Source organism: Suricata suricatta, chromosome 16 (genome assembly GCF_006229205.1).
Source record: "Suricata suricatta isolate VVHF042 chromosome 16, meerkat_22Aug2017_6uvM2_HiC, whole genome shotgun sequence".
Taxonomy (NCBI): domain Eukaryota; kingdom Metazoa; phylum Chordata; class Mammalia; order Carnivora; family Herpestidae; genus Suricata; species Suricata suricatta.
This window is the reverse complement of record NC_043715.1, coordinates 54765731-54780572: the sequence shown is the minus strand read 5'-3', so window position 1 is coordinate 54780572 and position 14842 is coordinate 54765731. Positions and strand designations below refer to the sequence as shown.

Below are 14842 nucleotides of genomic sequence, written 5' to 3'. Positions count from 1 at the left end.
GTCCCATTTATTTCTGAGAGGTGAGAGGTGTCCGAGTGGCTCAGTCATTTCACCTTTTGACTTTGGCTCAGGTCAGCATCCTAGGGTTTGTGGGTTTGAACCCCCCCTTGGGGTCTGTAATTATAGCTCGGAGTGTGGAGCACCCTTCAGAATCTGACTGCTTGTCTTTCTGCCCCTTCCCCTCTCATGCTCTGTCTCTTTCTCTCAAAAAAGAAATGAATATTATAAAAAATTTTTTTAAAATATGAGAGTTGATGCAGGCTTTTCCTCAAAAAGAGGTAATAGGCCTCATGTACAGGAGGTGGGGAGGGTCAGGTCCAAGTAAGGAGCACACTTTCTCTCTGCTCAGGGAGAATTCCTGGGCTTCTGTGGGAGGGGAGGCCCCCTGAAAGGAGGAAGAGGAGCCTCAGGGATTGGTCACCTAGAGGGAGCTCACACTCTCTGAAGAGCTGACACAAAAAACCAATAAACTGAGCCTTTTCTGCATCTCAAAGGCTCGCCTGCAGGCAAGCAGTTGACTGGGGAAGAGGCTGTGTTGGTGGCTTTACAGACATTTTCTCCCACTGCAGCTGGGATTTCTTCATAAAGATCTTCTGAGGAAGAAATCTAGAGGAGGAGGTGAAACTAGAAATGGCCAGTTCTCAGGTGAGCCTTGTGCCCCTGCCCGGAGGCCCTGTTGTCTTTTCCTGGGGAAATTCCATGTATGTAGAAACTGCAGGGCGCCTGAGTGTCTCAGCCAGTTGAGCAGGTCATTATCCCAGGGACCTGTGATCCAGCCTTGAGTCCGGGTTCCCATTGAACTTGGAGCCTAGTTAAGATTTTCTCTCTTCCTCTGTCCCTCTCTTAAGCTTGCATTCTCTCTGTCTCCTCCCACCACTGTCTCTCTCTCTAAAAGTGTAGGAGTGTCTCCTTCCTAAGGAAAAAAAAAAACCCTCAAGACTCCTGGCTATATGGGTACCTGACAACATTGCTCTTGACCTTGTAATAAGATACCACTTGATCCGACTGCATGTTTGTGTGTTACTATATATGGGAGACAAAGAAGCACAAAATACATTAAAAAACAACTAAGCCATATGGTTTTCAGGGCTCAGTATAAACCCAACTGAGTGGTGCCGGTAGGAATAAAGTTTTTCCTGGAAAGAAAAGCCTTGAGGTGAGAATCATGCTTCAAAAGAAATTAAAAAAAAAAAAAAGGCAATGTTTTCTTTTAATTCTCATGGTTCTGCTTTATGTTTTCACCTAATTTTTAACCGTTTCAGAAATGATACCCAAGGTTAGGTGTTTGGAACATTCCTCATCTAATCCCAGAGACTTCTGTTCCCTCTCTCCAATCTGGCTTCCAGTAGCGAAACAACAGCTGTCACTTTGAATTAAAGCCTGCAAGTATTGAAAACAGTCCCTTCGTGACAGATTCAGACGCCAGGGTGTTGAGTCCAAGTTGCTTGTTGCTGATGGGGCGTGGTGCAGGGTGCACTCAAGGAAAACCGTTCCATTGAGGTCTGGTCTCAGCGCTTTCTCTGTCCTGGGTAGAGTGGGAAAATGAAAATGCACAAATGCATAAGATGGATAGGAGGCACAGAATAACCTGCAATGTTCCTGCTCCTGAGGATGTGGAAAACATACTTTAAAATATTCTAGATATTACAAGACTTGGAAACTATATGTGACTGAAGGGTGTATAAATCCACTGTATCCTGAAAGTTGTTTATATTCTGATTTACTGTATGAGGGTCAGAAGAACACAGCGGTGACCCTGTGTCCTGAGGTGTGGCTTAGGCACTGAGATCAATTTGTTTCCTTACAGCTGACGGTACTTTCTGTAAGATTTAATAGATGGAGGCAGAGATGGGAGGAAAGAGACTACGTTATGGAGCCAAGAAAGCCTTTATTGGGATCTGCGATTCCCGGGCGAGGTCCCATGGCCCGGGGAGTGGGGAGTCGGGGAGGTCGCTCCTGATAGGCGATGGGCGGGGGTTTTATGGGTGAGGGGTTCTGGGTTTGATCTTGGGACGGCAGATTATCAAGTAAGGGCCTTTCGGGGCGAGGCGGGATGGAACAGGTCGCCTCGTCTGTCAGGGTGACGGGAGGCTGGAGCTTCATGATTGGCTGCCTCCAAATGGGGCAGGACATCCCAGGTCTGCAAGGGAGGGGCGGGGAGGTCGTCTGTGCACGTGTTCTCCTCCAGCCCCTGGAGAAATGGCCGCTCGGTCGCCATCCCAAGGTGACATCCAAGGTGACTCTTACACTTTCTTTTACTTGTCCTTGTGCTCTCTGCCAGATTTCTCCCCTGTAATGTTCATATTTTCCTTCTTATAACTTGAAATGATTTTAGGCAGATTCCTGAACGATTTTGAGAACCATCATATTTAAACTGGAAACTACTTGCTTCCAGTTTCTCCTTCCCTGTATTTTTTTTAATGTTTGTTTATTTTGAGAGAGACTAGAGCAGTGGAGTTGCAGACAGAGCGCATGAATCCCGAGCAGGCTCCACAGCGACAGTGCAGAGTCTGACTCCAGGCTCAGACTCACAAAACCATGAGACCTTGACCTGAGCTGAAATCAAGAGTCAGATGCTTACTTAACTCACTGAGCACCAGATGGCCCTTCCTTGTAGTCTGATGAGGAGAACAAAGGCAAAATAAATGTAGATAAAATTAAATTTTTTTACAACTTGCAACCCACTCGAAATATTTGAGACGCAGAAGTATATATTCCTCAAAGAATTTACAACTCCTTTATGTTAATGCTCTTCTAGAGGCAAAGGGCAAGCTTAGCTTGACAATTGCCAGACTTTCAAAATCTGGTGGGTCTTCTTTTACCTATGAAAATCCCTTTAGAAACCTCAATATCTACCCCCCAACTTAAAGTATATAACCAATAGCTCCTAATTACACTGCAGCTCATTTTACCCACAGGTCCCATTTCTGTGCTTTAGTAAGCTCAGCCTCATTCACCAAAAAGGCCTCAAGAATTCATTCTCAGGCATATATTTCTTCCTGGCCCACCTTAGGTCAGTTTCCATGGGGCACTGAAGTCTCTCCTTTTTGTGTAGTAGTTGTAATGACCCCCAGGAATAAAGGTTCTAAATCAGTCAGACCTTTATCCCATAGGTTTTTAGTTCACTGCATGGTCATGACACAGCCATACTGTTCTGTGTACTTTGTGTTTTCAGAAAGAGAAGACTCACATAATTAACATGTTTGAGCGTCTTGAAACCCTGAGGTCCGTAGAGCACTAATGAGAACTGAAACAAAAGCTTTCAATGAGGGGTGCCTGAGTGGGTCATTCATTTAAGTCTTCAGTCTTGATTTCAGTGCAGACTATGATCTTGAGGATCATGAGATACAGCCCGATGTAAGGCTGCATCCTAATGTTAGGAGTGCTCTTGGGATTCTCTCTCTCTCTCTTTGCTCCTTACCATGCACTGTATTCCTTCTTTCTCAAAGTAAATAAATATTTCTTTAAAAAAAAGCTTTCAAGGTGTCTGTGTGGCTCAGTTGGTTAAGTATCTGAGTCAACTCAGGTCACAATATTAGAGTTCATGATATCGAGTCCCATATCTCTCTTTCACTCTCTCTCCCCGTCTCTACTGGAATTCTCTTCTCCCTCTTCATCCTTTCTCACTTGTGTCCACTCTCCATAAAGAATAAATTAATTATTAATTAAAAAAGATTTCTGAGAAATACTATGTTATCAGATCATTAAGTACTATGGTCAAGATATTATTCTTGGATGTTATACGGTAATGTTATATGGTACAGGACAGGTAGTTTATTCTGGTAGCACAGAGATAGGACCCATAGGCAGAAAGAACCCTACTTCAGCTCTAGAATGCTTATATGTTCATGGGGGAAGATAGGTACCCAGAGTATTCAATCACAAATGTTTCTTTAAATTTATCCTTGTTGGGGCCCTTGGGTGGCTCAGTCGGTTAAGCCTCTGTCTTAGGCTCAGGTCATAAGCTCATGTTTGTGGGTTCGAGCCCATCATTGGGCTCTGTGCTGACAGCTAGCTCAGAGCCTAGAGCCTGCCACTGATTCTGTGTCTCCCTCTCTCTCTTCCCCTCCCTGCTCATGCTCTGTCTCTCTCTGTCTCAAAAATAAAATAAAACATTAAAATAAATTTTAAATTTCTCCTTGTAAAATTACTTCTGCAAGATTTCTCTGGTGAAGATCTTTCAGTTCATTATTAATGATTGGGAGACCCTTTAAAATATGGAATATCCAGTGACCCTCTCTCTGCTGCTTCCCATTTTATAGCATGGTTGCCCATGTTGTTTCTCACAATATAAATAAGCATTAAAAAAAAAAAAGGAATGCAGAAAGCAGTCTTTAATGGATGCTTACCAAAGCTATGCAGGGTCTAGGTCAGGCTTCTGTGGTGAAGGTGAACATATTTATTTGGATCTCTCATCATAGTAGACTAAGAAATGAAGTCCTATTTCATTCTATGTGTTTGTGTTGATAGAGTGAGTAAAAGACCTAAGCATCATCATCTACAACTAGATTGAGAAGTTTCATGTCATTAAAATGTTTTGTGTTTGGCTGGTTTTTTATTTGTTTTTGAGAGAGACAAGGAGAGGCAGTGTAAAGAGGAGAGAGAATCCCAAGCAGGCTCCATGCTGTCAGACCAGAGCCAGAATTGGGGCTTGAACTCAGGAACTTGGAGATTATGACCCGAACTGATATCAAGAGTTTGATGCCTAGCTGCCTAAGCCACCCAGGCAATGCTCATTAAAATTGGTTTTGAGTCACCGTGATGATTTTCTACTCTATCACTTCGAAACTTACATAACGACTTACAAAAATGTATAGATGCGTAAAAGTCAGTCGATTTTGTGTGCATACCTTCTTTTCATCATTTTTCTTAGGTTTGACACCTGCTATGAAGATTGATTTTTAGTCTATTCTCTATATTAACCCGTGTGTCATTTTAAATCACTTCTAGGTCAGTTAACTTGGATTAAAATTTAATCTGGACCATGTACTGAATGCTTGGCAAAAGACTCAGTAAAAGTAGAATACTGTGTTCTCTTAGATTATTATTATTTGACATGAATTCATGAGAAACTCTTAGATGCTCTCTACTAAGCAGGAAATGCATGGAAAACCTTGTTGCCTTTCTTGCTTTAGTAGAACTGCAATTGCCATAAAACCCATTCAGTTCCAAGTCCTCCAAGAGTTCTCATTGACTTCTTCCTATATGTTATTGCTATGTATCCCTTGACTCGTAGACTAGTGCCTTGTTAGAAATGTCAACACCTACCTTTCCCAGAACTCCTGCACAAAATCTGCATTTTAAACAAGATCTCCAATGTACTATTGTGAATTCTAATTCATGTTAATATATGCTAAGTATATTTGTAACTCACCAAAACTTTCCATTAAGAAATAGACACCACATGGCTCAGTCTGTTTAGTGTCTTACTTCAATCAGGTCATGATCTCATGGTTTGTGAGTTTGAGTCCTGTGTTAGGCTCTGTGCTGACACCTCGGAGACTTGAGCCCACGTTAAATTTTGTGTCTCCATCTCTCTGCTCCTCCCCTTCTCATTCCTGTCTCTTTCTCCTTCAAAACTACATAAACAATCTCAAAAAAAATTTTTTTAAATAGACTCCATATGTCTTGTGCTTCAAAAAAATAATTAAAAATAAATAATCACAAAATCATTACAAAATATATAGACACCACATGTACTCTATGATGCAAATACATGGCACAAATATGTGTGTCTGTGTTGATGCTTACATTTTACATATTCTCTCTAATAAACACATGATTTATATCAGTTCATACCTCAGCCTTAAGGAATATATTATAGCATAATACTGTGTCACAAATTCCGTTACTGCAGAAAGCAAGGAACGCATCTAAGCCTGAACCAGTTTTCCTAATACAACTGAACTAATAGGAGTTTAGTCTTTGATGAATCACAAAAAACCTCTACCTGGTGGGGATGTAGGACAAAGGAAAATTGATTTACAGGAAATAAGGAGAGCACAGGATATAACTTCCAAACTAGAGACACACAGAGGAAGGGGCAATGGTTTCTTTTTTTTTTTTTTCAAGTTTCTTAGAGATACAGAAAAGGCAGAGTAGGGAAAGAGAGGCAGAGAGAGAATCTCAGGCGGTCTCTGCACTATCAGCACAAAGCCAGATGCGGGGCTCAAACTTCAGAACTGTTAGATCATCACCTGAGCTGAAACCAAGAGTTGGACACCTGAGCCATTGAGTCGCCCCAGAATGGATTCTGTATATTTTGGGTTAGGGTGGATATTTAGAAAGGGGTAGTTGGGGATAAAGTTGCACATGAGCTTTAGGAAAACAGTTCTATACATTCTCTGTATGTTACATAGTAAGTGTTATTTGTGCTCCTTGTTGGGTGGAGATTCGGATTATAATGAGGTAAAAGCTCCCAGTTGGCACAGTCCCTGAGCTTCCATCTCTTGATTTAGGCTCAAGTCAGGATCTGACAGGCTTGAGATCAAGCCCCAAGTCGAGATCTTTGTTGAGCATGAAGCCTGGCTGGACTTCCTCTCTCTGCCCCACCCATATTGTGCCCTCTCCTTGAAGAAATAAACATTTTGAAAAATACATGATGGAGATAAAGGTAACTGTCCCCACTCAATGCTTTACCCTGAAGTTCATCTGCATAGATGTGAGTCATGGATTAAGCTCAAATTGAGTTTCCTCAAGCTCTTGCTCAGGGCAGTCATTACCTTTTGTTGGATAATTTGTGTTTCTACCACAGGACACTGTGCCCATGGGGTGTTGTGCCTGAAGTGAAAGGGCGATATAATAAGAGGCTAAGTAAAAGGAGGGACTAAGGTCAGTGAACACAGACAGGAAGCAGTGAAGATCAGGTCTTGGGGTCCAGCTGGTGACATTATCTCCCTCTTGTATCTTAGGTCCCATTATGACCTCCTCATGTGTCCACTTGGTAACTGACTTATTTGTTGCAGGGACTGCTGACCTTCAGGGATGTGGCCATAGAATTCTCTCAGGAGGAGTGGGGATGCCTGTACCACAGCCAGCGGGGATTTACAGGGATGTGATGTTAGAGAACTACGGACATCTCTTCTCGGGTGAGGATCACTCCCTCTAGATTTCCCAAGCCACTCTCAGGGTATTGTTCTTTCCATTGAAGACTGTCTCTGGATGCTTCCTCTTTTCATGACTCAAACTCAAATCCCTATAGTAAGAGAAAGATGTAGGGGTTTGTAGATGTAGAGAAACATCTTCATGATGTTTCCTTTCAGGTGTGTTTTCCCTTCCTTAGAGTAACATCATCATTTCTTAGATTACTGGCAATTCTAAACACTGACTGGCATAAAATTGTATTTCTCTCTATAATACGAATTTCTACTCATAGTCATAGTTGTAATACTCGGAAGGGGAGATCACGACTTGTACCTTGGAGATCTGTTCTGTGTGTTCCAAAGGGGACATTGGGCAACAGCATTTGAGAATGATTTTCTAGAATTCTAGAATGTCCTCTCTTCTCTACAGAGTCCAATACTGGGTTGAAGCGTAGAATCTCCAGCAATACTCATATTCCTTTGTTGTAACAAACAGGTCTTGTTGTGTCAAAACCCGACCTGGTCTTCTTTTTGGAACAACAGAGGGAGCTATGGGATGTGCAGAGAAAGGAGACCATAGCCTCATTCCCAGGTAGGTGGGAATGAATGAGGCAGATGACAGAGGTGAGGTTCCAATGTGAAGGATGAAGACAGACCTTAAAATGTGGTTTGAGCAGCCCTTCTTGAATGGAAATTAGTTTGAAAAACCCAGTTTCAGTTCTCTTTCTTTCACAGAAACACATCTCCTTTCCAAAAACACATCACCCTCTTAAATTCTTTTAGGATTCTCCTTCAGTTCCACCAAAGGTCTTTCACATCCACAGTGAGGGCCTCCATAATCTGACTTGTTTTCCATTTGTTTGAGGGTTTGGGGAAATCTCTGTATTTCTGAGGAAGTCTATGTTCAATTGAGCGTTTGCCTTGTGTGAGATGTGTGTGAGGGTAGCGGTAGGCATACTGGGGCTTGGTGCCTTTGGAACACTGGGGACAGATACCTCCTATTTTCTGATTTATGCTTTCCAATATGTGGAGGCTTTAATCTTAATCGCACAAAAGTGAGACTCACTAACTTAATCAGACAATAGAGCACCTCCTTAAAATGAAAAAATCTAACCCTTTATTTCACTTCAAAAGTTCAGTTTTTAGGGTGCATGGGTGGCTCAGTTGCTGAAGCATCTGACATCAGCTTAAGTCATGATCTCACAGTTAGTGAGTTTGAGTCCCACACAGGCCTCTGTGATGACAGCACAAAACAAGCTTGGAATTCTGTCTACCTGTCTCTCTGTTCCCCCCTACTTGGATCTCTGTCTCTCTTTTAAAGTGAATTAAAATAAACTTAGAAAAAATAAGAGACGTTCAATTTTTGATGCTATTAATTAACTAATATAAGAAATTTCCATTCTATATGTTCCATTCCTCAATGGCAGGATAATTTAAAGCTCCTATTCTTTTCCTAGAAATTCTACATAAATTAAAGTCACAGTAGAGATAGACCATTTAGAATCAAAACTTGCAGCCTATAATAAATCACTTTTGTTCATTTTTTCTTTAAAAAATTTTTAATGTTTATTTATAAATGAGAGAGAGAGAGAGAGAGAGAGAGAGAGAGAGAGAGAGAGAGAGGGAGAGAGGGAGAGAGAGTGGGGTAGGGGCAGAGAGACAGGGAGACACAGAATCTGAAGCAGTTTCCAGGCTCTGAGCTGTCAGCACCGAGCCCAATGCTGGGCTTGAACTCACAGAGTGTGAGATTGCCAGAGTACAGCTCCAGGAGGTGCAGGGTCCCCTGAAGGAGAGATAGTGTCGGCGAAAAAGAGAGATGAGAAAGCCATGAGTTTCTTTCTTGGTCACCAGGCAGCCATCTCTGCTCTGGAGGGTTTTGTGTCTTTATTTATAGATTAAGTGTTAACATCACGTCGAAAAGTGGAATTTTAATACAAATAATTCTCAGTGATAAGATGCTTTGAAAAGAGAGCAGAAACAGGTTTTACAGAGGCATTTCTGCAGAACTACTCTACTTACAATGAGGTGATTTACACATAATACGATAACAGGATATTCTCAGTGAAAAGCAGATAACATACACATTTGTTTGAACCAGCAGTATATCTTACAACTAAGAAGATAGCAGGATTTTCTCAGTCAGAAGCAGATAGCAAACATATTTGTTTATATCAATAAGGCTAAGATTCAGGCATAAACTAGGCTAGGAGTCATTCTGTCTGGCTCACAAGAGGAAGAATGTATTCGCGCTGGTTGGTCAGTAAACCTTGTGTCAACCTTGTTCTTTGATGTTGAAGGTGTAAGCGCCATAGAGGCCCTAGATGTGCCAGCCTTTATGTATGAGTTTAAGTAGTAACTACTCTTACCCATCCTCATAATGGGTATCAGTGTAAGGGAAGGTATTTGTGGCACCGATTAGCAAAGGTATGTGCAGTAACTTATGTCCTGCTTTTGTCTGTTTCTTATCTCTAAGTTAGGCTCTTCTTCTCCAGGCCAGAGTTAATAGTAAATCTTGTGTTCTTTAACCCCCTTTATTATCTATGCCTTAAGATTGTGAGGCTCATTAGAAGAGCCTTTCCACAAACATCTGCAGTGCTTTCTTTATAGAGGTGAGAATATGCTTCTTCCCATGAGGTATCTGTGTGGGGAATATTGGTCTGACTTGGAACATTGTGAGGCCTAATCAATCGCAACAGGCTTAATTTCACATGAGCAGTAGTAGCAGAAGGAGATACCATTTCCGCCTCTCATCGCAGGAGCCGTGCAACGTCTGCCATTTCCTTACTGTGACCCTGTCATCCAGCAAGGCTGGTGCGGCTCTCAGCATGAGATCATGACCTGACCTGAAGTCAGACGCTTAACCGACCGAGCCACCCAGGCGCCCCTGTTCATTTTTTCTTAATAATTGAATCATTTTATCATTTTGTCACTTATCATATGAAGTTCCTGTGACTTTGTGATATATGTTTTCATCTTCTGAGTGCTTGTGTATGAGATTACATTATGATGTATGAGAAATTTTTGAATTTTTGTTAATGTTTATTTGTGAAAGACAGAATGAGCAAGGGAAGGCAGAAAGAGAGGGACACACAGAATCTGAAGTAGGTTCCTCTCTCTGAGCTGTCAGCAAATTGTCCCGGGGCTCCAGCTCACAGACCATGAAATTGTGGACTGAGCCAGAGTCTGATGCTGGACCTACTGGTCCACTTACATGTGCCTGTAGCTGTAATAATAAACTGTGACTGCCCATAAAAAAAGACACATTTTAGAGCGCCTGGGTGCCTCAGTTGGTTGAGCGACTAGTTTCGGCTTGGGTCATGATCTCATGGTTCATGGGTTCGAGCCCTGCGGCGTGCTCTGTGCTGACAGCTATCTCAGAGCCTGGAGCTGCTTCAGATTCTGTGTCTCCCTGTCTCTCTGAACCTCCCCTGCTCATGCTCTCTCTCTCTCTCTCTCTCTCTCTCTCTCTCTCTCTCTCCCTCAAAAAAAAAATAAATAAAACATTAGAAAAAAAATTTAAAGACAAAAAGGCATATTCTGAATACTGGCATGGCTTCATGCACAGGAAAATAGTAAAGTATATTTATTAATATCAACCATAGGAAACTTTAATGAAAGAATTTATGAATTAAGCACTTAAAAGACATTATTACACACGATTTAAGGGTATAACTCATTTTTGAGAATCACAAAAGGAAATAACTTTCATTTTTTTGAGGTATTTTTTTTCTCATGTATTTTGAGAGATGGAGAGATAGAGTGGAGGATGGGCAAAGAGAGAGGAGAGAATTCCAGCAGGCTCCACACTGTCAGTGCAGAGCAGAATGTGCAGCCGCAACTCATAAATGTTGAGATGATGACCTGAGCTGAAACCAAGAGTCAGAAGCTCAACCCTCGCTGAGCCACCCACGCACCCCAAAACCTTTCATTTGTAAACATACAAACAACATCAAAGTTGTAAAATCTGCCAACAACAACTTTATAAGAATTTTTTTGGGATTAAACTAACATCCAATCTGAGTGATGCAGAAAATATAATGATTTGGGGCGCCTGGGTGGCTCAGTCCGTTAAGTGTCAGAATTCAGCTCAGGTCATGATCTCATACTTGATGGGTTCAAGTCCCCCCCCCCCATCAGGCTCTGTGCTGCCCCCTCAGAGCCTGGAGCCTGCCTCAGACTCTGTGCCTCTGTCTGTTCCCGCCCCGGCGGGAACCCCGCAGGGAGTGACACTTCCTGCCGATCAGCTGTATCTTTGCAGGTTCCCACATGCCTCCCTCTCGCTTTGCCCCTGCCCCTCTCACATTCTCCCTCCATCTTTCAAAAAACAATTAAACATTCAAAAAGATAAGTATTGGTCCCCTGGGTGGCTCAGATGATTAAGCATCTGACCTTGGCTCTGGTCATGAGGTCACGATTCGTGAGTTCGAGCCCGCATCGGGCTCTGTGCTGACTGCTCAGAGCCTAGAGCCTGCTTCAGATTCTGTGTCTCCCTCTCTCTCTCAGTTCCTCCCCTGCTCGCACTCTGTCTCTGTCTTCTCAAAAATAAATAAAGATTTAAAAAAAAACATAAGTATTTAAAAAGAAACAGGGGGCTCAGTTGGTTTAGCATCAGATTTCAGCTCAGGTCATCTTCTCATAATCTGTGGGTTCGAGTCCTGTGTTGGACTGTCTGCTACAGCCCAGAGCCTGGAGCCTGCTTTTGATTCTGTGTCTCCCTCTCTCTCTGTCCCACACCAGCTCACTCTCTCTCTCTCTCTCTCTCTCTCTCTCAAAATACAATTAGGATTTAAAATATTTTTTTAAAGATTAAAAAAACAAAACAAAACAAAACAAAAAGAAAAACATCCTTTTTCCTGAAGTTGAAGTTCTCTGATTTCAGTTTTATGTATTAGAAATTTTAATTCTATTCATTCGATAGTAGAAGGTAGAATGTCTTTACTTTTATTCTTTACCTTTTAGGTGTATCTTCAAATGACACTGAGAGGTTCCTTCCAAAGATACTCATAGAAAGTTCTTTCCAAAGAGTGTCAGTGAATAGGTATAAACATAGTGTCCTTGAGAATGGACACTTCATGATGGACTGGAACAAGGATGGCGAGAGTGAAGGGCAGCAAATATATCTGGGGACTCTTTTTCCAGAGAACAATTATGAATGTAATGAATATGGGGAGGTCTTTGATCAAAGCGCAAACCTTATTACATATAAGAGTTTACATGTGGGAGAGAATCCTTTGAAATATAATACATGTGGGAAAACACTTAACCAGTCCTCCAATGTCAGGGATCAAAAGAGGATTCATGTGGGGAAAACCCCATACACATGCAGTCAACCTGGGAATGTACTTAGTCATCAAGACTGCATACAAACAAGACAATCCATACTGGACAGAAAGGTTACAGTTGGAAGGAGTGTGGCAAAGCCTTCAACTGGCACTCAGCAGCAATTCAACCTCAGCAAGTGCACAGTGGAGACAACCTTTACAAATGTGCAGAATGTGGTAAAACATTTAATTATGGCTCATCAGTAAATGGACATAGACTAATTCGTACTGGAGAGAAACTTTACACATATAAGAAATGTGGAATGGTCATTACCCAACACTCTCCTCTTACCAAACATCACTGAATCCATACTGGAGGGAAGCCTTACCAATGTAATGAATGTGGCAAAGCCTTTATCAGGCAGTCAGACCTTACTGGACATCACTGAATCCATACTGGAGAGAAACCTTACCAGTGTAAGAAATGTGGAGAGTCCTTTTGCTGGCACTCAGGCCGTACCAACCATTACAGCATCCATACTGCAGAGAAGTCTTACCAATGTAATGAATGTGGCAAGGCCTTTACCTACCACTCAGACCTGACCAGACATCACCAAATCCATACTGGAGAGAAACCTTACCAATGTAATGAATGTGGCAAGGCCTTTAGCAGGCCCTCACACCTTACTCAACATCACTGAACCCGTAGTGGAGAGAAACCTTACCAATGGAAAGAAGGCGGCAAGGCCTTTACCTGGCCCTCAGGAGTTACTGGACATCACCAAATCCATACTGGAGAGAAACCTTACCAACGTTAAGAATGTGGCGAGGCCTTTAACTGGCCCTCAGAACTTCATCAACATCACAAAATTTATAGTAGATAAAAACCATACCAATGTAAAGAAGAATGAAGTAAAGTCTTTAATCACTCTTTAATCTTTACTCATTATCACAGATTTCATATTGGAGCAAATCTTCCAAATATAACGAATGTGAGGAAAGTTTTGTGGACTGCTCACCCCTTATTTCACATTGGAAAACTTATACTGGAGACAAACCACTGAATACTCAACAATGTGGCACGGCTTTTAAGCAATGCTACATCCTGACTCCTGCTCAGAGAAGGAATACTGGGGAGGGTTTTGCAAATATAAAGAATTTCAGAAGCCCGTGAATCAGAGGTGAAGCTTCCTTCTACATCACAGAATTCATACTGGAGAAAAAACTTAAAATATAAAGAATGTGGTAAAACCTCTATGGCTGCTCAACCCTACTCAGGATCACAGACTTCATACTGAGGGGAAACATTACAAAGGTAAAGAATGTGTCCAGCCTGTAGCTGGAGCTCACAACTTGCTCCACATCATAGCTATCTTACAACATAGAAAGTCACATGTGGAGAAAATCGCAGTGCTTCTATGTGGAATTTGATCTTTAATCAATATCTGAAAATGCACATGAGATTTAGATCCTACAGACATAATAAATGAGTCAAGGCCTTCATAGTTACAAGTTTTAATTTTTTACATGTATTTATTTAGAGACAGAGAGAGACAGAGAATAAACGGGGGAGGGGCAGAGAGAGATGACACAGAATCTGAAGCAGCTCCACGCTCTGAGCAGGCTGTCAGCACAGAGCCTGACGCGGGGCCCAAACTCGCAAACCGCGAGATCATGACCTGAGCTGGAGTCGGTCGCTCAACTGAGCCACCCAGGCGCCCCAGGCCTTCATGTTCAACGTACACATTAGGAAACACCAGACAGTGCATAAAAGAAGATAACTTGGAAGACACAAATGTTTAGAAAAATATGTAACTGAACATCATATGTTGATAAAATGTCACAGAATTCTCCTTGGAATGTAGTATATCAGTCTATTCAGACATACATCAAAATACTGATGGTAAAAAATAATACGGATGGCGAGATGGCAGAGAAGTAAGGAGCCCCATCACCTCCGTCTACCCACAATCATCAAACTGAGAAGAATTAAAAAGCCACAGCTCTCTGATCACCAAGGACGGAGGGGTGCGGACAGACCCCTTATGACAGCAGTCTCACGGTTGCCTGAGTGAGTGGGAACTGGAACTGGAGGCTTTAGAGGAGGGAGCACCTGCTCTGGAGACAGAGCGCCGAGCGCCCAGAGGCTTGGCGCTGGGCCCGCTGAAACCCGCGTGTCCCCAGGCGCACCGCTCCTAGCCGGGTGGGATGGCTGGGAGACCGGAGGCGGACAGGTCAGCGGGGAGCCGCGCAGCGTGAGGAGGGGAGAGCCCGGAGGTGCACAGATCCCCCGACAGCCGCTCACGCGGGGCGCCGGGGTCCGGAGGCGCAGGGACCTTCACAGCCACGCGCGGTACCGCCGGGCAAGGCAGGAGAGAGACCAGGGGAAGAGAAGTAGAGACTGAATCACACACAGCGCAATCCCTGCAGAGGAGAGATTCAGCCCCCGGGACTGAGGGCCGCTGAGCGCTGAGAGAGAGATCCGACCCTTCAGTGGGG

General features: G+C 42.8%; 1 protein-coding gene across 1 annotated transcript in view; it reads left to right on the top strand.

The window, feature by feature from the left end:
- Positions 1-6974: 6974 nt before the first annotated feature.
- The window catches only part of LOC115281208 (putative protein ZNF720), a 15754-nt gene continuing 7886 nt past the window's right edge, over positions 6975-14842 (top strand). The window contains exons 1-2 of the mRNA XM_029926543.1: positions 6975-7088; positions 7579-7674. Of these exons, the coding sequence (XP_029782403.1) occupies positions 7019-7088; positions 7579-7674 (166 nt within the window). The 5' untranslated portion in view covers positions 6975-7018. The remainder of the gene's footprint in view (positions 7089-7578; positions 7675-14842) is intronic.